The sequence below is a fragment of the Panthera tigris genome, chromosome D2 (assembly GCF_018350195.1).
Source record: "Panthera tigris isolate Pti1 chromosome D2, P.tigris_Pti1_mat1.1, whole genome shotgun sequence".
Classification (NCBI taxonomy): domain Eukaryota; kingdom Metazoa; phylum Chordata; class Mammalia; order Carnivora; family Felidae; genus Panthera; species Panthera tigris.
Window position 1 is genome coordinate 8,803,224 of NC_056670.1, and position 24,730 is coordinate 8,827,953.

Sequence of the window (24,730 nt, forward strand, 5' to 3'; positions counted from 1 at the left end):
AAGATCTTTGTGTGCTGCTGATTTTATCATCTTGCTCCCCCTCACTTCTTCATAGACTTGTCATGTCTCAGTGTGTTCTCCCACTTCAGATACTTAAGGAACCTCAGCCTTTATACTCACGATATGTAGCTGCATCAACAGGTAGAAACATGTTATTTACATATATTTTTTAACTTTTTTATGTTTATTTTTGAGAGAGAGAGAGAGACAAAGAACATGAGTTGGAGAGGAACAGGGAGAGAGGGAGATACAGAATCCCAAGCAGGCTTCATGCTGTCCTTACAGAACACGATGCAGGGTTCAAACCCGTGACCAGGGAGATGATGACCTGAGCCGAACTTAGCCACCCAGGCACCCCGTGGCTTTTACCTTTTAAACTGGAGAATAAAAATTTGTAACAAAATGTATTGATAGTGTATTTATGTAATTCATAAATATCAACTTCGATAGTACTCAAAAGTGTTCTTTTTTTTAACGTTTTTAAATGTTTATTCATTTTTGAGAGACAGAGAGAGACAGATCATGAGCAGGGAAGGGGCAGGGAGAGAGGGAGACACAGAATCCAAAGCTGGCTCCAGGCTCCGAGCTGTCAGCAGAGCCCAGCGCGGGGCTCGAACTCACGAACTGCGAGATCATGACCTGAGTCGAAGTCGGACGCTCAACCAACTGAGCCACCCGGGCGCCCCAGTACTCCAAAATATTCTTTAAAGTGGAACGTGATCACACATTGAAGACTCGGTCTAATTTACTCTGTGATCCATTCCATGAATTCCTTTCTGGCACTTCTTGTCATCACAGATCCAGGCTGGATTCTCAACTTTTCCTCCACCATTTGCCCTCTTCTCATTTCCCGAACGTGTTAATGGAGCCCCGCCTTTGCTTGCACCGGGGACCACGACCCTGTGTTCATGAGAGTACGGGTTTCCTCTTCTCCACCAGCCGTTCTTCAGTGAGGCCCCATAAAGAGCTAATTTTGCTGCTCGTTTGTTTTAGTCTGTCTTGTGCATACCTCACCTTAGCGATTGTAACCTGTTACTGCATGTTTTCTTATCAGATTATGTGCTCCTTGAATACAAGAACAGTTTTATTAATCTTAGCATTTCTTTTTTTTTTTTTTTTTAATTTTATTTATTTATTTATTTTTTTTTTTATTTTTGGGACAGAGAGAGACAGAGCATAAACGGGGGAGGGGCAGAGAGAGAGGGAGACACAGAATCAGAAACAGGCTCCAGGCTCCGAGCCATCAGCCCAGAGCCTGACGCGGGGCTCGAACTCACGGACCGCGAGATCGTGACCTGGCTGAAGTCGGACGCTTAACCGACTGCGCCACCCAGGCGCCCCTAATCTTAGCATTTCTAAGAATTGGAACAGTTCCGGATACGTTGTGGGATTTGGTGATTTTTACATTAATAATACCCTGAAGCAATGGCATAGTGTTTGTTAGATTTCTCGTCTTCCCTCAAAGCCTAAAGCCAAACACGCCTTCTGCAGACTGTTTTGGTAATCATGAGAAGGATTGGTTCCCATACAGCTTTTTCCATGTCACCCAATTCTGAACATTTCAGATTGAACAGAGGTTCCAGGGATCGGTATCATTTAAGGATGTGACCGTGGGCTTCACCCAGGAGGAGTGGCAGTGCTTGGACTCAAGTCAGAGGTCCCTGTACAGGGACGTGATGCTGGAGAACTACAGCCACCTTGTCTCAGTGGGTAAGGACTGTTTTTATATAATTCCAAGTAGCATGTTTTGATTGTGTTAATTATGAGGCGTATAGGCTCTGTGCCGCGTTGAATGATATTTAAGATTGGAATTCAGGAGTCATTGCCGATTGACCACTTTTGGGCGCCAGGAAGGTAGTTGTGTTTACCTCTCCAGTGAAGTGTTCCGTGGCTTCTTCACCGAGCAGCTGCAGCGGCTTCCTCCTCTTCCAGAGGCCCTGAAGTCTAGGCCACCTGGTCTGAATCCTGAATGATTTCACGTTGACAGGGTCCTGTGCTACCAAACCAGAGGTGATCTTCAGGCTGGAGCAAGGAGAGGAGCCATGGATATGGGAGGAAGAATTCCCAAGCCAGAGCCTCCCAGGTGAGTGGATACATACGGCACCGATGAACATCAGGACATTTATTATCTTCCCATGATTAACCCAGGGCTGGACAACTTTGGAATGTGTTTTTAAGGTACCTGTTTAGAAGTCATAATCCAGTGAGTGACTGAGAATACTGGTTATTGGACCAAACCTCCAGATTCTGCTCTCACGAAAAATCTTCTCCTGTTTGATTCACGTTTTGAATATTCACCATTCTTACATTTGTCAACAGACCAGTCTTTGCCTCCTCCCCTTTGCCATCGTTTTCCTGCATGAGTGTGTGTTTCTCAAAGCAGTGTCAGCCTCCGACCTTACCGGTGTTGTTGCACTGCATTCCTGCTGTTCCCAGGCATTGTTTCATACACTGATTTTCCGACTCAAATAATTTTTGAGTGCTTGCTGTTGTCTAAATTCCATCGTAGTGAGAGGCGCTTGGGTGGCTCAGTCAGTTGAGCGTCTAACTTCAGCTCAGGTCATGATCTTGCTATCCATGAGTCGAGGCCTGCATCGGGCTCTGTGCTGACAGCTCAGAGCCTGGAGCTTGCTTCAGATTCTGTGTCTCCCTCTCTCTTGGGTCTCTACCACTCATGCTCTGTCTCTCTCTCTCAAAAATTAATAAAGGTTAAAAAAATTTTTTTGATTAAAAACAATTAATAAATGCCATAGCAGTGAAAGAATAATGTGCCAGTGACTTTATACAAGTAGCACTAGTGGCCAAGAGATACATGCAGAGGTGGTCAACATCACTAACGTGAGGGACATGCACCCCCGAGCCACATCACACCATTTAGAATGGCTGGCACCAAGAAGACAAGAGAGAACAAGTGTTGGCGAGGATGAGGAGAAAAGGGAACTCTTGTGCACTGTCGGTGGTGGTGATGTAAATTGGTTCACCTACTGTGGAAAAGGGTGTGGAGATTCCTCAAACATTTAAATATAGAACTGTCCTAGGATCCCGCAGTTGTACTTGGGAACATACGCAAAGAAAATGAAAAGAGGATATCGAAGAGAATATACACATTCATGTCTATCACGACCTTATTCAAAATAGCCAGATCTGGACACAATCTGCGTGCTCGTCAGTTCATGAATGGCTAAAGAAAGAAAAGAGAGTAGTAGTATTCGGTCATGAGAAATGACATCTTGCCACTTTAGGTTAAAGACAGTTACCTTATGGTGTCACTTATATCTGGAATCCGGAAAAGGCAAACTCATGATAACAGAGGGTACTGTGGTGGTTCCCAGGGGATGGGGAGTGGGAAAGGAGCGATGGCACAAGATCGGAAGAGATAAGTCAGCTCTAGAGATGGCGGATACCATATCAAGAATGCAGACAGTATCGTATTGTGATAACCACACTTTCCAAGACACCAGAACTGAATGGTTCCAGTCACTAATAAGACTTGGGAATTGTGTAACATAATAAAGGTGCTGATTACTGGTACAGTAGCAGTCATAATACAGTTTATAATTGTCTGAAACTAACATGTGCACCTTGAATTTATATAGTTATATGTCTCATGCATTTAAAAAGTAGCACTAGAAAGAGATACTTCTGCATATTAACGCTGTGTAGTGGTAAAAAATGACCATGGAACTTAGAGCAGAGTTAAATTGTGCTGCTTTAAGAAGAGTAGTCAGGGGAGACCTGAAGTAGGAGATCAGCCACCATTAGAGCCGGATTTGAGTGAAATGTTTGTGTGAGTCGGGCGGTTTCTGCCTCTTCTCAGCAAGGGGAATAGCACCCACTAAGCCAATGAACAGGAATGTGTTTGGTGTTTTTTGGGAAATAGCGAATAAAAAAAAAAGTACAATGGCCAAAGGGGAGTGAGTGATTGATGAGTGTGGGACAGGAAATGACGTCAGGCAGTTGTGGTCCACAAGGTAAATATCATAAATCTTATTAAAGTTTTTAATGTTATCCTTTTTAGTATATTTTGGTTAACAAGCAATGTGTGGTTTATGTTTATAAGATCTTTCTCGCCCCTGGAGAAGATATTGGGAAGAGCATAAGCACTACAGATGTCGCTAGAGGACGCTTGTCGTTTTCCTTTAGGGTGATTATGGTCAGTCCAGATTGGAAGGCATGGAGGTAACGAGAGGAGGGTGGATTCTCTGTGTGTCGGGAAGAAGAGTAACAGAAAGGGAAGAGAGGGTGGGACTTGAAGGATTTTAAAGAATAATGGTTGAAAACTTCCCAAGTTGGGCAGTAGAGCTAAAAGTACTCATTGAAGAATCTGCGTGAACTGTAAGTAAGAAAAACGCAAAGGGATCCACGCCAATGGCATGTCATGTTTACATTTCTAAAAACAAGAGAATGTTTCAAAGTAGCCAGAGAGAAACATCTCCTTTTCTTTGGAAATGATAGTGGATGTTTCAGCCAAAAGCATGGAAGCTAGAGGGAAATAATGCCTTTTTTTCTGAGTACTGAAGGAAAAGAACTTTCAGACAAAACTGGTATCTTGTGAACATATATTCATGAAAGGAGAGCTGAAGATACCATAAAAAGGAAGACTAAGAGAAAGTGTTGTTAGCAAACAAAACTTTTAAAAATGGCTAGAGGACGTTCTCCGAATCGAAAGGAAATAACACTAGAAAGGTGGAACTTCAGAAAAGAAAGAAAATGGAAGTGGCAAAAATAAGGGTAAATATAATGGAGTTTCCTTCTCATGAGTTTCTACCATCATATTTGATTCAGGCAAAATTTAGAAATATGATTTGATGCTCTATGTGTGGAGAAATTAATATAATTACATTTAAAAGATAGAATAAAGGGCTTTAAATGGAATTAAAGTGTTACATTTCTCTTGAAGTGATAAGATGTTTTGATCCGAGAAGACTATGATAAATTATATATGTGCCTTTTACCTAGAAATGGTCTCAAATACCTAGAACAACCACTAAAAGATTATATGAAGTGGTACACTCAGAAATAGTGTAAACGGAAAAAAACAAAATAGTCTAAATTAATGAAGATGGAATGTTTAAAAAAATGTTCAGGTAACCAGTAAGAAAATAAGTTAGGAAGAGATGAATGAGAAACTGAGAAAACAACCGAAAAATAAAATGGCAGACTTAAACCTTGACGTTAGCAGTGTTCACCATCAATGTAAATGAACTAGATATACCAATAGGCGTATAAATTGGTAGACTGCATGAAACAGAAAACATGATGCAGAAATATGTTATCTACAAAAAATTCACTTCACACGGAGCATAGGTTGATAAGGAATAGAAATAGATGGGGGCGCCTGGGTGGCTGGGTTAAGCATCTGAGTTTGGTTCAGGTCATGATCTCACGGTTCGTGAGTTTGATCCCCACGTCAGGCTCTGTGGTGACAGTTGAGAGCCTGGAGCCTGCTTCAGATTCTGTGTCTCCCTCTCTCTCTTCCCCTACCCTGCTCATGCTCTGTTTCTCTCTCTCTCAAAAATAAACAATAAAATTTTCTGAAAAAGATGTACTATGCAAATATTAATGAAAACAAAAGCAAGATTGACTCCATTAATATCAGATAAAGTAGTCTCGACGGCAAAGAAAATTATTAGAGAAAAAGAGGCAGTGATCCAAAAGGTGACCCCACCAAACAACAGAACCTCCTAGGACACAAATCAAAACTGACTGAACTGAACGGATAAATAAACAAACCTTCAATTATATTTGGGGAATTCAGCACCTTACTCTTAGTAATTGGTAGAACTTGTAGACAACAGATATGAATTAATAGCAGATGTGGAAGAGCTGCAGAGCACATCCCTGAACAGGATTGAACGAAAAGGTAGAATACTACCTAACAGATTGGGGTACCTGAGTGGCTCAGTTGGTTAGGAATACTACCTAAAAGAGCAGGATATGTGTTCTCCTCCAGTGCTTGTGGAGCATTCAGTAAGGGAAACCATATACTGGGCCATGAAGAAAGCTTAGGAAATTTTGCAGAACTGAAATCATGCTATGTTGTCCATACATAAAGAAATCACACGGTGGGGGCACCTGTGTGGCTGAGTTGGTTGGGAGTCTGACTTCGGCTCAGGTCATGATCTCTCGGATTGTGAGTTCAAGCCCCGTGCTGGGCTCTGTGCTTACAGCTCAGAGCCTAGATCTTGCTTCAGATTCTGTGTTTCCCTCTCTCTCTGCCCCTCCCCGACTTGTGTTTTGTCTCTCTTTCAAAAATAAATAAAAACATTACCCCCCCCAAAAAAAAACCCTCACAAAACAAAAAGAAATCAAACTGAATCAGTAACAGGAAGTCACCAGACCTTACGAATTAAACAAGACCCATGTAAGTAAAGCATGAATCAAAGAAGGCTCAAAGGAAATTTTAAAAATACTAAGAACTAAATGAAAAAGTATACCAATTTGTGTGAAGCAGCTTAAAGTGCTGTTATGGAAGTTTATAGTAGTAAATGCTAACATTGGATAAGATGAAAGGTCTCGAATCCATAATGAACTTTCTACCTTAAGAAAGTTGAAAAGAACAAAGTAAATCCACAGCAAGTAGGAGAAAGAAAATGAAAAAAGCAGAAATCAATGAAGTTTATAATAGGAAAACAGTAGAGAAACCTAATGACACAAAGCCAGTGCTTAGAAAAAAAATAAAATTGTTAAACCTAGCAGTCTTCACACACACACATGCACGCACACCCCAAACCACCAATATCAGGAAGGAAACGGGGCTATCACTTCTGCATTCATTAACAGGATGATACTGTAAATGTTATGCTCTTAATTTGACAGTCGAGAAGAGCTGGATTAATTCTTTAGAAATCCTAAACTACCAAACTCAAGATGACATGGACAATTTGAATGGTCCATACATTGTCATAGAAGATGACGTAGATAATTTGAATTAAAGAAATTTAATTTAAAATAGATTAAAAAAACTACAGATGTTTTTACCGTCTATCAAACATGTAACCATTTAAGGAGGAATTAACACTGATTTTACACAATGTCTTCTAGAAAAATAGAAGGAAAAAGTTCTAATGGAGTTTTTTCTTATCCCGATACCAAAACCATGTAACGATAGCCCAGGAAACAAAATTAATCTATAGATCGATATGTCCCATAAATTTACTAGCACAATTCCTTAACAAAGTATTAGCAAATAGAAACTAGCCATGTACAAAAAGAATCCTACACCGTGACCGAGTGGGATATATTCCGAGTATGCAAAAGTGGTTCAACATTCCAGAACCAATCAGCGTAATCTACCGTAGGCTGACAAAGATGCTGTTATACATAAAATTGCTTTATTAATTTCCTTTCAGATTGTTGATTGCAGTTGCATAGAAGCCTCACCTGATTTGGGGGTGGTTATATTGTGGCTTACGGCTTTTCTGAATTTATTTATTATCTCGAGTGGCCTTTTTGTAAATTCCTAGGGATGATTTGTAGTTAGAGGGAACTTTTCCACTCTTTCTTTAAGGCCAAAGAATTGTTTCCTTAATCCCAAAAGCAGATGGTCACTCTTGGAAGAAAAACTACAAATAATTCTTAGGAATGTAGATGCAGAACTCCAAATAAAGTCCCAACAGTTAGGAAAAGAATTATATGCCATGACGAATTAGGATTTATTCCAAACCTGCAAGCTCATTCAACATTCAAAAATCAATGAACATAATCCATCCCATCAGTAAGCTGCAGAAAGAAAAATTGTATAATCCTTTGATAGGATCCTTTGATGCAGAAGCAGCATTTAATAGAATCCATGTATGATTAAAATTCAGCAAACTAGGAATAGAGAATTTCCTCAAGTTGATGAAAAACATCTACCAAAAAATCTGTTAACATCACTTATAATAAAAAACTGGGTGCTTTCTCTCTAAGATCAGGAGCAAGTCAGGGCCATGCGGTTTCACCACTCTTATTTGACATCTTAGTAGAAATCCTAGGTAATGCAACAAAACGGGTATGAAACGTGACAAGGGAAGAAATAAAACTCCTCTTTTTGCAGACATTCAATTGTCTAAGAATCCTAATGTGGCACACTCCTACAACATAGAAGTCATTTATAGGAAGGTTGCCGGATACAAGCTTAATATTCAACAGGCATTTGCCTTAATATTTTAGTTGTAGTTGTTTTTTTATTGGTGAGTTGTAAGCGTTCTTTACATATTCTGTATACCAGTCCCTAATTAGGTATACTCTTTACAAATATTTTCTCCCGTTTTGGCGTTGTCATTTTACTATCTTGGCTGTGTGCTCTGCAGCAAAAGAGTTTTTTGTTTCATGAAGTACAGGTTATCTGTTCTATCTTTTGTCACTATTGGTTTTGGTATTGTATCTAAAAGGGCTGTGTCTATCCCAAGGACAAAAACATTCACTCATATTTTCCTTAATAGTTGTTACATTTAGGTCTGTTACCCATTTTTGTGTATGGTGTGAGAAAGGGGTTTAATATTTTTACGTGTAGATATCCAATTGGTTCAGCATCAGTTGAAAAGGATTTGTGGGTGTGTGTGTGTGTGTGTGTGTGTGTCCGTGTGTCCGCGTGTGTGTACCCATTTCACCTACCCGCAAACCCACACCTCTGGAACCAGCAGTATGTTCCCTATATCTATAAGGTCCCTGTTTGCAGTTTTCATTTTTCAAATTCCATATATAAGTGAGATCATACAGTATTTGTCTTCCTTTTTCTGACTTGTTTCACTTTGCATAATGCCCTCAGGATCTGTCCATGGTGTCCCCACATGGCAAGATTTCATTATTTTTTATGGTTGAATAATATTCTACATGTATATAATGTTTGTAAAATGTATAGTAAATATACACATATATACGTATGTAAAATATGTATAATGTATATGTAATTTATGTAATTTAATATATAACTATTTACATGTTTATTCTTCATTTATTTATATAACGCTGCAGTGAACAAACGTGTGTATATCTTTTCAGGTTAGTGTTTTCATTTTCTTCAGATAAATACCCAGAAGTGGAATTGCTGGATCATATGATAGTTGTATTCTTAATGTTTTGAGGAACTAACTACCATGTTGTGTTCTATGGTGGCTTCACAATTTACCTTCCCACGAACAGTACCCAAGGGTTTCCTTTTCTTCACATCCTTGTAAACAGTGGTTATGTCTTTTCTTTTTGATAATAGTCATTCTAATCGCATGAAGTGATATCTCATTGTGGTTTTGGTTTGCGCTTCCCTGATGATGTAGTGTTCCTTTTTCAAGTACCTGTTGGTCGTCTGTATGTCTTCTTTGGAAACAAGTCTGTTCATATCCTCTGCCCATTTTAAGTCAAATTTGATTTTTCTTATTGAGTAATATTAGTTCTGTTTTGGATATTAACCCCTTATCAGATAAATGGTTGCAAATAATTTCTCCCGTTCAGTGGATTGTCTTTTGACTGTGTTGATGGTCTTTTTTGGGGTACAGAAGCTTTAGTTTGATGCTGTTCCGTGTGTTCATTTTTCCTTTTGTTGCCTTTGCATTTAGGGTCAAATCCAAAAACTTATTGCCAAGATTGATGTGTAACCTACTGCCTGTTTTCTTCGAGGACTTTCATAGTTTCAGGTTTTGTGTTCCAGTGTTCAGTCCATTTTGAGTTAGAGTTTGTGTATAGTGCAAGATAGCAGTTTAATTTCACTCTTTTGCATGTGGCTGTCCATGTTTCCTAACACCGTGTATTGAAATGGTGACTGTCCTTTCCCTATTGTGTATTTTTGGCTTCTTTGTCATAGATTAGTTGACTTAGATGTGGGTTTATTGTGAACTCCCTATTCTGTTGCATGGATCTGTGTGTCTGGATTTATGCCAATACTATATTGTTTTGATTACAATAGCTTTGTAGTATAGTTTGAAATCAGTGAGCATGCTACCTTTTGCTTTGTTGTTCCTTCTCAAGGTTGCTTTGGCTATTCAAGATTTTTTTGTGGGGGCGGGGGGGCGCCTGGGTGGCTCAGTCGGTTGAGCGTCCGACTTCGGCTCAGGTCACGATCTCGCGGTCCGTGAGTTTGAGCCCCACGTCGGGCTCTGGGCTGATGGCTCGGAGCCTGGAGCCTGCTCTGATTCTGTGTCTCCCTCTGTCTCTCTGCCCCTCCCCCGTTCATGCTCTGTCTCTGTCTCAAAAATAAATAAACGTATAAAAAAAAATTAAAAAAAGATTTTTTTGTGGGGGTGCCTGGGTGGCTCGGTCCATTAAGTGTCTGACTTTTGATTTTCGCCCAGGTCATGATCTCATGGTCCGTCAGATCGAGCCCTGCATAGGTCTCTGCACAGACAGTGTGGAGCCTGCCTGGGATTCTCTATCTGCCCCTTCCCTGCTCACATGCATGTGTCCTCTTTCTCTCAAAATAAATAAACATTTTGGGGGCAGGGGGAACGTCTTGTGGTTCTACACGCAAATTTTAGTATTATTTCTTCTAGTGTGACAATTGCTTTTGCCCTTTTCATAGGGATTGTATTAAGTCTGTAGGTTGTTTTGGGTTGTAAGGACATTTTAATGCTAATCTTCCAATCCAAGAGCATAGTATATCTTTCCAGTTGTTTGTGTTGTCTTCCATTTCTTTCATTGGAGTTGTATAGTTTTTAGAATACAGATCTTTTATATTCTTGGTTAAGTTTATTCCTAGTTATTTATTCTTTTGGTGCAATTGGAAATGTATTCTTAATTTTTATTAAGAATGTTTTCTTAATTTTACCTCTGTTGTTTTTTTGTTAGTGTATAGAAATGCAGCAGATTCTTGTATATTGATTTTTTTTTATTCTGCAATTTTACCTAACTCATACATCAGATCTAATAGTTTTTTGGTGGACTCTTCAGGGTTTTCTATATATAGTATGACTTCTTCACATAGTGATAGTTTCACTTCTTTAGCAATCTGGATGCCTTTTAGTTATTTATTTTTGTTCTGTGATTGCTGCAGCTAGGACTTAACTTCCATTACTGTGTTGAATGAAAGTAATGAGAATGGATGGACATTATTGTCTTGTTCTTGATGTGAGAAAAAGCTTTTAGTTTTTCACCATTGAGTATGCTGTTAGCTGTGGGTTTTTAATATATGGCCTTTATTATGTGGAGGTATGTTCCCTTTAGCCCCACTTTGTTGAAAGATAACCTTATGATTTTTATTCTTTATTTTGTAAATGTGTGTGTCATGCTAATGGATTTGTGGATTATGGACCATCCTTGAATCCCTGTAATAAATCCCACTTTGTTACCGTATATCATCCTCTTATTATATTGTTGCATTCAGTTTCCTAATATTTTCTTGAGGTTTTTTGCATCTGTGTTCATCAGGGATATTTTCCTGTAATTTTCTGTTCTTGTAGCATCATTTTCCGGTTTTGGTATGACGGTAATGCTGGCCTTGTAAAATGAGTTAGGAAATGTTCCCTCTTCTTCTATTTTTTGGTGGAGTTTGAGAATCGTATTCTATTTTAGGTGATTTGTGGAATTCACCAGTGAAGGTGTTTGGTCCTGGGCTTTATTTGGTGGGTGTGGGGAGGGGGCTTTATTTTTAGGGAGGCTTTTTTTCCTGATTCAGTTTCCTTAGTATTAATTGGTCTGTTCAGATGTTTTATTTTATCATGATTCACTCTTGGTAGACCATTTTTCTAGAGATTCATGCATCTCATCTAGAGTGTCAAATTTGTTATGACATAATTGTTCATAGTAGTCTCTTAAAATCCTTTGTGTTTTTGTGGTACGAGTTATAATGTTTTCGTTTTCTTTTCTGATTTGAGTCCTCTTTTTTTTGGCGAGTCTAGTAAAAATTCAGATGATTTTATCTTTTCAAAGAACCATCTCTTAATTTTATTGATCTTTTCTATTGTCTTTTCAGATCATATTTCATTTATTTCTGCTCTGATCATGATTATTTCCTTCCTTCTGCTAACTTGGGTTTCATTACCTCATCTTTTTCTCGTTCCTTGAGATGTAAGGTTAGGGTTTTGTTTTGTTTTTTTGTTTTTTTTGTTTTTTTTTGAGAATTTTCTGTATTCTTACTGTAAGTATTTATCACTATGAATTTCTGCCTGAGAACTGCCTTTGCTGTATCCTGTAAGTTTTGATATATTGTATTTCCATTTTCATTGCCTCAAGATATCCCTTGGTTTCTCTATTGAGTCATTGGTTGTTCAGGAGAGTGTCGTGTAGTCTCCACATATCTGAATTTCTAGTTTTTGTACTGGTAATTGATTTCAAGTTACATGCGGGAAAGAAGCTTGATAGGGTTTGGGTCTTCTTAAATTTGCTAGGTTTTGTTTTCTGTCTTAATATATGATCAGTTGTTGAAAATCGTTCATTTGTACTTGAGAATTTTTCTTTGTGGATGAAATGTTTGTAAATGTCTATAAAGCCCATCTGGTCTAACGAGGCATTTAAGGCCAATGTCAAAAGTTGACAACACCTGATGATTGAACATATTCTAAAGCTCTGTGTTTGTATTCCCCCCTCCTTGTTTTATGGTTTTGATGTCAAATCCATAACTTTTAATCTCCTGTATCTCTTAACTAATTATTATAAGTAATGTTTTTGTTTTGTACTTCGGTCTTTTATGTTTCATACTGCTTTTGTAAGTGATTAACCCACTATCTTCACAACATTAGGATATTCTGAATTTCACTATACATTTGTTTTTACCAGTGCGATTTATACTTTAATATGTTTTCGTGTTACTAATTTGTATTCTTTTGTTTCAGCTTAAAGAAGTCCCTTTAACATTTCTTCTGAGGCTTTTCTGGTGTTGGTGAATTCTAGCTTTTGTTTGGGAAACTCATTTATTTGTCCTTTGATTCTGAATGACAGCTTTGCTGTGTATTGTTGTCCAGTAAAGGTTTTTCTTTTCCCATTCTTTGAATATACCATGCCACTGCCTTCTGACTGGAAAAGTTTCTGCTGAAGGATCTGATAATCTTATGAGAGTTCCCTTTTCTAGAACCAGTTGTGGATTTTTTGCTACTTTTAACATTCTCTCCGTGTCTTTATAGTTTTTGGCACTCCATCTCATAATGTTTTTGGTGTGGGTTTTTTGAATTCATCTTACATGGAAATTTCTGGGCTTCCTGGGTATGGATTTCTTTTTTTCCCCTCAATTTGGGGAAGTTTCGGCTATTATTTCTCTCAGTGAATTTTCTGCCCCTTTCTTTTTCATCCCCTTTTGTGATTTCTATAATGCAAATGTTGGTCTGCTGTATATTGTCTCATATGTCTCTTAAGCTGTGTTCACTTTTCCCCCTGCTCTCATTGGGTGAGTTCCACTGTCTGACTGCAGATTACTGATTCATTCTGCCTCATTGTTCTGCTATTGAATTCCTCTAGTATTTTTCAGTTGTCTTACTGTATTTTCTGTTTGGTACTTTCTTGTACTTTCTTCATGTTGAGGTTCTCACCGTGTTCATCTCTTTTCTCCTGAGTTCGATGAGCATCTATATGACTATTATTTTGAACTCCTTATTAGGTAAATCACTTGTCTCCATTCCATTAAGAACTTATTCTTAGGCTTCTTCTTGTTCTTTTGTTGTGAACACACATTTCTTTGTGTATTTTTCTTGATTGTCTGTGTTGGTTTGTGTTCATTAGATAAAACAGCCACCTCTCCTAGTATTGGAAGAAGGGCCTGGTGTAGGTGATGAACCTTGTCATTCGACCCTGACTTAGCTCTTGGTTGCCTGTCAAATTTTCATGTTGTCTAACCAGCCTCTTTTATTTGTAGTGGCTTTCAGTAGTTGAGGGTGTTCCAAGACCTGTCACTGTCCCAAGGGGAGGATCTCACTCGGCATCTAGATTCAGGCTGATTGGAAGGGAGATCTTCAGATGGTATCTCTTAAAGTATGCAAATGTGTACAGTCCTGTGAGACCGGAAGCAGAAGTGATGCTGGCCACCAGAGCTGGGGAACCTAAAAGTGTTCACTAGTAGTAGGCGCCCAAGTATGGTGGAGGAGTATACACACTGCTTTCCAGAAGACCCTGGCGAGCTGGAGTGAGGCAGAGGGAGAACGCGGAGAGAAGATACCCTCCAGCTCGAGTGAATCAGAGGGAGAGTGCACTGTTGGTGCTCACTTACCATCGTCGGATGATAAACCCGCCTTGCGTTAGTAGGATAAATCTCACGGGGTCTTTGTGTGCAATCCTCGTAATGTGTTATTCGATAACATTTGCTAGTATTGTGCAGAGTATCTGTGGGTCTGTATTCCAAAGATGTTGCTCTTAGTTGTTTTAGACATTGAACTGTAGTCGTCTTCTCTCATCATGTCTGAGTTTAGTGCCGATGTAATATAAGGCTCATATAATTAGGTGGGAGGTGTTCTTTTCTATTGTTTGCAGGAGTGTTTGAATAATTAATATTATTATTTAAACGAGTTTAAAAATTCACCAGTGAAACCGTCTGGACCTGGGCTTCCTTTATGGGCAGTTTTCAAATGACTGCAGTGTGTTTACTTCTTACACTTTTTTTCAGATACCTTATTTCTTCTTGAGTTGTTATATTTTTTCCGATTCTAGGAATTTTTGTATTTCAGCCAAGTTATCAAATTAGTTCAAAACATTCACTTACATTTTGTTTTTGTAGCGTAGAAAACATTCCAGGTTTGTAATGTGAGTACATTCTATCCCTAGCGTGTGTACTGTCTTTATTCCACAGCTTCAGTAATTTATTTTTTTTAGAAACATTTATTTGTTTGTTTTTGAGAGAGTGCACATGAGAGTGAGCAGGTGAGGGGCAGAGGGATAGGTGGACAGAGAATCCCGAGCAGGCTCCACGCTGCCAGCACAGAGCCCAATGCGGGGCTCAGTCACGCGAATCATGAGATCATGATCTGAGCCGAAATCAAGAGTTGAATGCTCAACTGATTAAGCCACCCACCCAGGCTCCCCGTAACTTCAGTAGTTTGACTCTTATCTCTCTTATTTCCATGTCAGCCTAAATACAGTTTAGTCAGGTTTATTGATATTTTAAAAGAGTCATCTATTCCTTTTCTTTGCTGGTTGATTAATTTTTACTCTTCTCTCATTTCCCATCCCTGCTTGCTTTGGATTTATATTACTTTTTTTTCCCCATTGTTATCAGTTGTATAAGGCAGATTATTGATTTGGGATTGTTCTTTTTTAATGTGGTTTTTGCAGGATAAATTGACTTCTAAGTACTGTATTACTGTTTTGTGTGTGTCTCAAGTTTTTGTATATTTGGTCTTCATTTTTACTCAAAGTGTTTTCTTAAATTTCCTGGATATTTTTCCCCTCTATTTTATTCAGAGATGCATTGTTTAATGGTCAGTTTTCTTCATTCTTATTTCTTTCTAGTGTTTAGACTGTATTATAAGTTTACTAATTCTTTCCTTTATAACATTCAGTCAACTGTTGAGCCCATCTAAGGAATTTACAGTGTAGTTACTGTAAATTGTCAAATTTAGAATTTTCACTTAATTCTTTTCCTTTTTTTTTTATATTTTCTGTGTTACAGGGTATCAACACTACCTTCCTTTATCCCGTAAATGTGGTTCCCTTTGTTTTTAGTTTATTTTTGAGAGAGAGAGAAAGAGAGAGACAGAACATGAGCAGAGGAGGAGCAGAGAGGGAGAGACAGAATGCGAAGCAGGTTCCTGGCTCTAAGTCAGCACAGAGCCCCCTGCGGGGCTCGAACTCACGAGCCATGAGATCATGACCTGAGCCAAAGTCGGACACTCAACCGACTAAGCCACCCAGGCGCCCCAGTGTGGTTCCCTGTTGAACATGTTTATAATAGCTGCTTGGAGGTCGGCTAAATCCAGTATCCAGACCCTCTCAAGGACAGTTTGTTGCCTATTGTTGCCCCCACGTATGTGAAATTTTCCCGTTTGTCTTGTGAACCTGTAATTTTGGACGAAAGCATATTTTAGATATTTTGTACCGAGTCTGATAGGGCTTCTTGTTATTTTTGCTTGCTTATGTATTTGTTAAGTGACTTGATTGTATTATTTGATTGAAGTCTTTTCCTCTTGCAGTGTACTGTTGGCTGATGTCTCTTGTCAGAGGGCTCTGCCTTGGGCAGTGCACATGGTTCGTAGAATGGCAGTCGTGTTGAGAGGGTGCTCTTTGAGTGTGTCTATGATGATTAATTCTGGGTGTCAACCCGAGTGGCCTCAGGGATGGCCAGACTGGTCAAAGTGTGTCTTGGGGGGTGTTTCTGGAAGCAGCATTTGACTCAGTAGACTGAGTAAAGAGATCCACCCTCACCATTATGGTCAGATATCCTCTAATTCGTTGAGGACCTGAACGGAACAAAAGGCAAAGAAGGACAAATTCTCTTTCTCTTTTTGCGCCGGCACGTCCATCCTCTCTGGACAGAATCAGTGCTCCTGGTTGTGGGGCCTTCAGGCTCTGGGACTTACACCACCAACCCTCTAGTTGGCAGGCCTTTCATCTTTGCTGGGAGTTACACCATCACCTCCCCTAGTTCTCAGGCCTTTTGAAATACAGTTGGCTTTCCTGGTTCTCCAGCTTTCAACAGCAGACTGTGGGACTTCTTGGCGTCCGTAAGTGCAAAAGCCGGGTCCTTTAATAAACCTCTTCCTTTGTCTGTGTCGCTCTCACACGTACGTATAGTACCTGGCTCTGTTTCTCTGGAGAACCCTGATTAACAGTCTCTTTCACTGATCTCTGTGTTAACCTCCCTGCCTCTAATGGTGTCACATTCTGCCCTTAGCCTCTACTCATTGTTGGCTCTTTGCTCAATGTTTCCAACGTTGTCCTGAGTCACACATTCTTTAGTTTGGTCCAGTTAAATGTGAGTCCTTTCAGAGAGTAGCGTGTGAGGCGACTCTTTGGTACTGCCCTTCATGCCACCATTTTTGAAATCATCTCCTGGAAAACACAGTTGGAGGAAATCATTAGAATATCTTCATCTATCATAAGTGTATTTGTGTGAATGGTTCTGGTGGCTCGGAACAAATGCAACGGCCTGGGATGCCTCTTCTTTGTCTCTTTGCCTTGTTCCTTCTGGTGTAATGTCTCTTGTGTTCCAGAGCTGCACACGCCACCAGCTGAGTTTGCCAGGAGCCCCCAAAGAACCAGGTTTTTTTTTAAATTAATTTCTCTTTTTGTTTGTTTCTTTTTGAGATAGAGTTCACGCGTGAGCAGGGAGGTGCAGAACGAGAGGGAGACACAGAATCTGAGGCCGGCTCCAGGCTCTGAGCTGTCAGCACAGAGCCCGACCCAGGGCTTGAACCGAGCCCTGACATCATGACCTGAGTTGAAGTCAGAAGCTTAATCTACTGCGCCACCCAGTTGCCCCCCAAATGACCAGCTTTTTGAGTTAACACTCGTACAACTGTTTTTCTGTTTCTGTTTTATTAACAGAAGGGATCATGAGGGGCCTGGGAAAACTGACCTGGAATGACTCACTCTAAGGCATCCTTTAGTAAATCTGCTGGGCCTTAATAATGAATAAAAAGTTTTATCTGTATTATTATTTTTTAAGTTAATTTATTTTGAGAGAGAGAGAAAGAGAGCACGTGCTCATGAGCAGGGAAGGGGCTGAGAGCCCAGAGGGCTCGAATTCAGGAACTAAACCGTGAGATCTTCAAGTGTCAGAAGCTAAACAGAGTGAGCCACTCAGGCCCCCTCCTCTGTATTATTTTTAAGTTTATTTTTGTATTTCAATGTTTTTACCTTTATTATTTCCCTCCTTGTGGTTTCTGCTTCTTTCTTTTACATTATTGTTGCCTTTTTGTACTTTTTTTGGGGGGGCGGGTCAAGGATTCAGTTGTTTTTCATTCCTTTTCACTGATACATGTAATGCTATGAAATCTCTGATCGGTACGTGTATTCCACATAGACTCATAAGTAATATTTTCAGTGGTTTTTTTGGTGTAGCGATTCAGCTTTGGTCTGTGTTTCCTTAAGAAACAGAGTAGTTTAGGGGCGCCTGGGTGGCTCATTTGGTTAAGTGTCTGACTTCAGCTCAGGTGATGATCTCACGGTTCGTGGGTTCGAGCCCCGCATTGGGCTCTATGCTGACAGCTCAGACCCTGGAGCCTGTTTCAGATTCTGTGTCTCCCACTCTCTCTCTGACCCTACCTCACTCGCGCTGTGTCTCCTATTGTCTCAAAAATAAATAAACATTAAAAAAAATTTTTTTTAAAGAAACAGAGCAGTTTACTAGACAGTCGTTTGGTTTTGAAGTCCTGATGGAAGATGTTTGTTCTTCCTAAGTTCTAGTTTCAGTGCATTGTTCCCTGAGTGTGTTACCTTTATCAAGTTTTTATTTTTAAATGTTTTGTGCATCCTTGAGATGTAAGTGTATTTTGTATTACAAGTTTTCATATGAGAAAATTGTATATGGGTGATAATACATGTCTTCCTGATTGTTTGTCATTGCCTCTTCTATACCCTGACATTGTACTTTCTGATCTTTCTTGAAATACTCTTTTTTGTATCAGTGTGTTTTATTTTTTTCCTTGCTTCTCTGAGTTTTGCTTCTCTGAGTTTTGTTTGGTCTTTCCGTACTCCTCACTTTTATTTGTACATTCAGAGTTGTGGGTGTTAGCCTTGCAAAGTGTTTTGTTTTTCTTTTCTTTTTGTCCTTCCTGATAACTAGATTGTATCTGTTTCCTTATTGTTTCCCTTTTACTGGAATAATATTGCCCATTCCTTTGTTTTTAGCTTTTTGAGTCATTTTCTGTGAGTGTGTTTTCACTTTGCAGCAGAGATTTGGGATTTGTTTGTGACTCAGTTTAAAGTCATTTTATTAATTGGTGAGTTAAGCCCATTCACATTTACTAACGTGATTCCTGTTTGGTCTCATATCTGTCATTTTGTTACATTTCATGAGTGTATAATTTTTATAGAATCATTTTGTTTGAACATGTGTTTTTTTGTTTGTTTGTTTGTTTGTTTGTTTGGAGGCAGCCAATTAGGAAATATTGATGTTTTTGTTCTAGTAGTTAACTTTTACAGTAGTGTCTTTTATACTGGCCTTAGTTGCTCATTTCCTTATTTAACCTTTCATTTGGTGTTTCAGCTTTTAGTGACGTTCTTTAGACTATTCTATGGCTCTCTCTAACCTTATTCTTTTTTCCTTTTTTTCCTGTTTCCTGTAGGCTTTTTAGTTGCATTATTTCTGCTTCACTGGAATATGTAACATTTATATATTACTCTTATGTTCTTGTTCTCAATTTTCTTTTGGTCTTAGTCCTACACTGCTCAGCTTTTCTACCAGTGTTTCCTATCAAATACTGGTTGCTTGAAGTTTGTCCTCTTCTAGAAGGTTCCGTGATTACATTATTTCCTGATTTCTTGAATCTCTAATATGAATGACCTCTTCCCAGAGCCTGGATACTTTTAAAGGATCACGTGGCTGGATATACAACCCTTGACGTCTACTTGGTTATTTGTTGAAAAGGTTGCTGCACTGACCTCACTTTGTTTATTGGTGACAGAGTCTCTTGCCCAATCTACATGTTTGTTTGCTTATTGAGACTTGATCTTTCTGTCCAGAGGAGACTTCTTCACTTTTAAGGTTTACAGTTTCCTTAAAGCATGTCTTAGGAAGGACTGTTTCAGGTCAGCTTTCCTGACGGAAAAGGAAAGTTCATGGTGGTCCTTAAAATATGCGGGTAAGATCTCTTTTTATTTCTGGGCAATTTTCTTAGATAATGGTTTTTAATACTGTATTTATTCCATTGTTTTCTTTTTTTCTCTTTAGAGACTACAGTCACACATATAATTTTAATTAAAAACATGTATTTTATTATTTTGTAGATCACCTGCTTTATCCAGAACTTTCTCTGTGATCCAGTTTTCTTTCTTTGGTTTTATTGTCATTCTTTTTTCTGCTCTATTGTCATGTCTTTTTTCCATGCTGTTTATTAAAATTTCATTCAAGTCTCTTTTCTCTTCATGCTTCCTATGAGTTGTCCTGACCCGCTCTGACAAAACACCACAGAGTGGGTGGCCTATGTAGCAGAAATTTATTTTTTACTCATCTGGAGGTTGTAAGGCAGGATGAAGGTGCCTGCAGGGTGCCTTCTGGTGAGCCCTCTCTCTCCAGCTTGTGGCTCTCTCCTCACATGGCTTTTTTTCTGTGCACACAGGGAGAGCAGGCAAGTGCTGGTATCTCTTCGGCTTCTGATCAGGAGGTCATTCCTATCCGATAAGTGCTACACCCTGATGACGTAATTCAAACCTTAATTAGCCTCCTTAAAGGCTGTGTCTCCGGATGCAGTGACATGGGGGATTAGGGCTTCAGCATACGAGTTTGGGAGGGGGACAGCTGAGCTCATAACCAGGTTCTTACAATTTGAGTCATATTCTAAGATCACTCTGGCCTTTTGACAATTGAATTCGTCACCCGATCAGCCCTTGCCTCCGTAGTTCCCATTAATACTCCAAGTCCCTTGTGTTGGAGTTCTCGGTGGTCTGAGCTGTCATCTGTCAGAACGAAGATGTCTGCTCCATATTTTCCCTCTCACGGTGGGACTTCTCCTTTGAGGGAGTGATTTTATTTGCATTTAATTATCTGTACGTTCTAGGGGCGGCTGGGTGGTTTAGTCTGTTGAGCGTCTGACTTCAGCTCAGGTCAGGATCTTAACGGTTCGTGAGTTGGAGCCCCATGTCATGCTCTGTGCTACGAGCTTGGAGCCTGGAGCCTGCTTCAGATTCTGTGTATCCCTCTCTCTCTGTCCCTTCCTCGCTCACACTCTGTTTCCCTGTCTCTCTCTCAAAAATAAGTAAGTATTTAAAACAAAGGACTTTAATTATCTCTAAGTTCTCTGTCTCTTCCTCTACGTGTAGTTGCCACGGGCTCAAGCTCTTTCTATAGATGTGAGCTCTTTTATCAGTTTCTTCTGTATTAAATGTTTATTTCCTCAGTGGTGGTTTGAAATCAGTAGTTTTTGTATTTCCCAGTTATGCTGAAGTCACGGGTTGTCGATTGGTCATTTGATTTGCTCTCCTTATGTTGATCCTTAGAGGTATTTGGAGGATAGATGGAGACGTTCCGAATTTAGTAGCTGCCGTTACTCCTCAGACGTCAGAATGCAGATGTCTGGTTGTAGTAATTTCCTCTCCTTTCTTCCACCATGCCAGGCCTTTTGTTTCTTGTTTCCATTTTTGTATTTTCATGTCTAACAGAAGAAATCGAAAAAATAAGTACTTGTAGTTATTTTCTTCCTTGGAGACTAGACAAGAAATCAAAATCCGCTAAAACATAGGGCATTTGTATATATGTTGGATTCCAGAAGAAATGTGTTAGTATTTATGTGTACGGTTAATTTTTCCTATCTTTAGAAGTCTGGGAAACTGATCACAAGAAAGGAAGGAGGCAAGAAAACCAGCGTAAACCTATGTGGGAAGTTGCATTGATCAGGAAGAAAACGCTGACCAAGGAACGAGGTAATGTAATAGGAAAACCATTTAACCTGGACACAAATTCGTTTCCTTCCAGAGAAAGCCTCTGTCAGTGTGACTCATATGGAGTGAGTTTCAGCTGTATTTCTGAATTGTGTATCAATAAGAAAAGACGTTTGGGAGAAAAGACTGGTGAATTTAGTGCCTATGGAAAATTGCTACTCAGTATTAAACATGAGAAAACTACTAGCGAGAAAAGTGAATTTTTTAAACATGGGGAAACTTTCAGTCAGGATGAGGACCCTGTTGATCGTGAGAAGATTCAAAGTGTAGAGCAAAATTTTGAATATTACATGTATCAAGAAACCTTCCCCGAAAAGGCAACATTGAGTACGTACAAGAGAGAGATCACTGAAGAGAATCACTCTGAATGTATTGAATATGGGAGAACCTTCTTTCCTGACTCCTCTTTCCTGTTACATCACATGAATGCCTCCGAAGAGAATCACTGTGGACTGCGTGGTTGTGGGAAATCGTTATGTGTGAAGTCTACCCTTTTGAAACCTCATGGGGCACGTATGAAACCCTCGGAGTGTAGTGAGAGTGGGGATCGTTTCCGGGGGATTTGTGCCTTCCACAACTTGAAACAAATCATAAAGGAGAGAAACACTTTGAATGCAATGAATGTGGAAAAGCCTTTTGGGAGAAGTCCCACCTCACTCGACATCAGAGGATACACACGGGAGAGAAACGCTTTCAGTGTAATGAATGTGGAAAAACTTTCTGGGAGAAGTCAAATCTCACGAAACATCAGAGATCACACACGGGGGAGAAGCCCTATGTGTGCAACGAGTGTGGTAAAGCCTTCAGCCACAAGTCAGCCCTCACGTTACACCAGAGAACACACACAGGGGAGAAACCCTATCAATGTAGTGCCTGTGGGAAAACTTTTTACCAGAAGTCAGACCTCACCAAACACCAGAGAACACACACAGGGTTGAAACCCTATGAATGCTATGAATGTGGGAAATCTTTCTGTATGAATTCACACCTTACAGTGCATCAGAGAACTCATACAGGGGAGAAACCATTTGAATGTCCTGACTGTGGGAAATCTTTCTGTCAGAAGTCACATCTTACACAACATCAGAGAACCCACGTAGGGGATAAGCCCTACAAATGTAATGCATGCGGGAAAACTTTCTACCACAAGTCAGTTCTCACCAGGCATCAGATAATTCATACAGGGTTGAAACCTTATGAATGTTACGAATGTGGAAAAACCTTCTGCTTGAAGTCTGACCTCACAGTGCATCAGAGAACTCACACAGGAGAGAAACCCTTTGTGTGTCCTGAATGTGGGAAATTCTTCAGCCATAAGTCTACCCTCTCTCAACATTACAGGACACATACAGGAGAGAAACCCTTCGAATGTCACGAATGTGGAAAAATCTTCTATAATAAATCGTACCTGACTAAACACAATAGGACACACACAGGGGAGAAACCCTACGAATGTAATGTATGTGGGAAAACGTTCTGCCAGAAGTCTCAGCTCACTCAGCACCAGAGAATCCACATAGGAGAGAAACCCTATGAGTGTAATGAATGTGGAAAGGCTTTCTGTCACAAATCCGCTCTAATTGTGCACCAGAGAACTCATAGAGCAGAAAAGCCATATAAATGTAGTGAATGTGGGAAGTCTTTCTGTGTGAAGTCAGGACTTACTTTACATCAGAGAAAACACACAGGGGAAAAACCCTATGAATGTAACGAATGTGGGAAGTCCTTCAGTCACAAATCATCCCTCACAGTGCATTATAGGGCTCACACAGGGGAGAAATCTTGTCAGTGTAATGAATGTGGGAAAATTTTTTACCGAAAATCAGACCTTGCTAAGCATCAGAGGTCACACACAGGCGAGAAGCCCTATGAATGTAACACATGTGGAAAAACCTTCTCTCAGAAGTCAAACCTCATTGTACATCAGAGAACACATACAGGAGAAAAACCTTATGATTGCAGTGGGTGTTAGGAATGGTGAGCTGTGGTTCAGTAGCCGCTATGCTTCAGAGAACGCACGCTGTGGAGGAAGTAATGTCGATGTTCTGAATGTTGAGTAACCTTCATCCACAAACTGGCCTTATTTTACCCCGAAGCAGACTGCAAAACATATAGGACAGTCTTGTTAAATATATTCCGTTGAATGTACCCTAGCAAATGTGGGTATAAAACCTTGCAGAATTTTGCTTTTGTGAATGTTTTTTTTTTTTTCTTTTTTCTTTCGTGGCAAAAATACAAACTAGGTTATGTCAGAATTTCTATTAAGGAGAAATCTTCAATTTGAGACGTATAGCTTGAAGATTGTCTTTAGAAGTAATATAACATTGGAACTTGTGGTTTGGTTTTGATGCCATATTTGTCTTTAGGAAACATGAGAAATTGTAATTTATAGTTGAATATTGTGCAATGTACAAACAAAAAAAAGTAGTAAAATGAAACAATGAATTTAAAAGAAGTTGCAGTAATACAGAGAATTCTCATTTGCCCTTTCTCGAGCTACCTCTTAAGCTATCTTACATAAGTATGGTATATTCTCTAGCAGAAATGGGGATGGTACCATAATGCTAAGTCACATACGTCATTCACACTTTAGTCATTTTTACGTGCACTTTTGTGTATGTGTAGTTCTACAAAATATTGTCGCTTATGGTTTGAGTACCTGTCGATACAGGCTACAAAATCGAAAAGGAATCTGGAACCTGTGTTGCATTAGGATTACAAAGGAATCAGGATTTCACCACAAGAAGTTCCCTGGTGTTAATAACCATACCGTTTCTGCAATCTTAATCCTGGCAATGGATGAGAATATGAAGTTTTTAAAAAGGAGATATAATTCAAATATTAGGGCAACAGCGTTAAATGCTTACATGAAGTATCCCTTAAGTTTACAGGACTCCTGTATCTACACATGCTGCCTTCTATAAACTTTGTGTGTTCCATATGCATAATGGTAGTTAATATGATTGTGAATCGAAACCAGACACTCCTAGTTCAGCATCTCCCAGGTATGTCAGGGCCTGGAGGAACCTCTGGAAAGGAGGCCCCCAAAGCTAATATGTAAACGCTTAAAACACATAAATCAAAATAACAAAATGGTAAATAAAATGTGTTCTGTGCAGAGGGATATCTAGTCCGTAATCTCATTTTTCCCTTTCAAGCCGTGGGGTGCCTTGAGTGTACATATGTGAATTATCCAGCCCTCATCCTCAGTTGTACACACCCCTGGAAGTAACTGCCCTCTAAGGCAGACTTCAGAATAGAAGCCACAGACAGGCTATATGTCACTCAGGGTTGTAAACTA

The 24,730-nt window shown here is 39.5% G+C and overlaps 1 protein-coding gene across 1 annotated transcript in view; it reads left to right on the forward strand.

Moving 5' to 3' along the window:
- The window catches only part of LOC102965272 (zinc finger protein 33B-like), a 33,342-nt gene extending 9,461 nt beyond the window's left edge, over positions 1–23,881 (forward strand). Inside the window, 5 exon segments of the mRNA XM_042959801.1 lie at positions 1,566–1,710; positions 1,988–2,083; positions 21,307–21,984; positions 21,987–23,374; positions 23,376–23,881. Coding sequence (XP_042815735.1) covers positions 1,566–1,710; positions 1,988–2,083; positions 21,307–21,984; positions 21,987–23,374; positions 23,376–23,489 — 2,421 coding nt within the window. The 3' untranslated portion in view covers positions 23,490–23,881.
- The last annotated feature ends 849 nt before the right edge of the window (positions 23,882–24,730 follow it).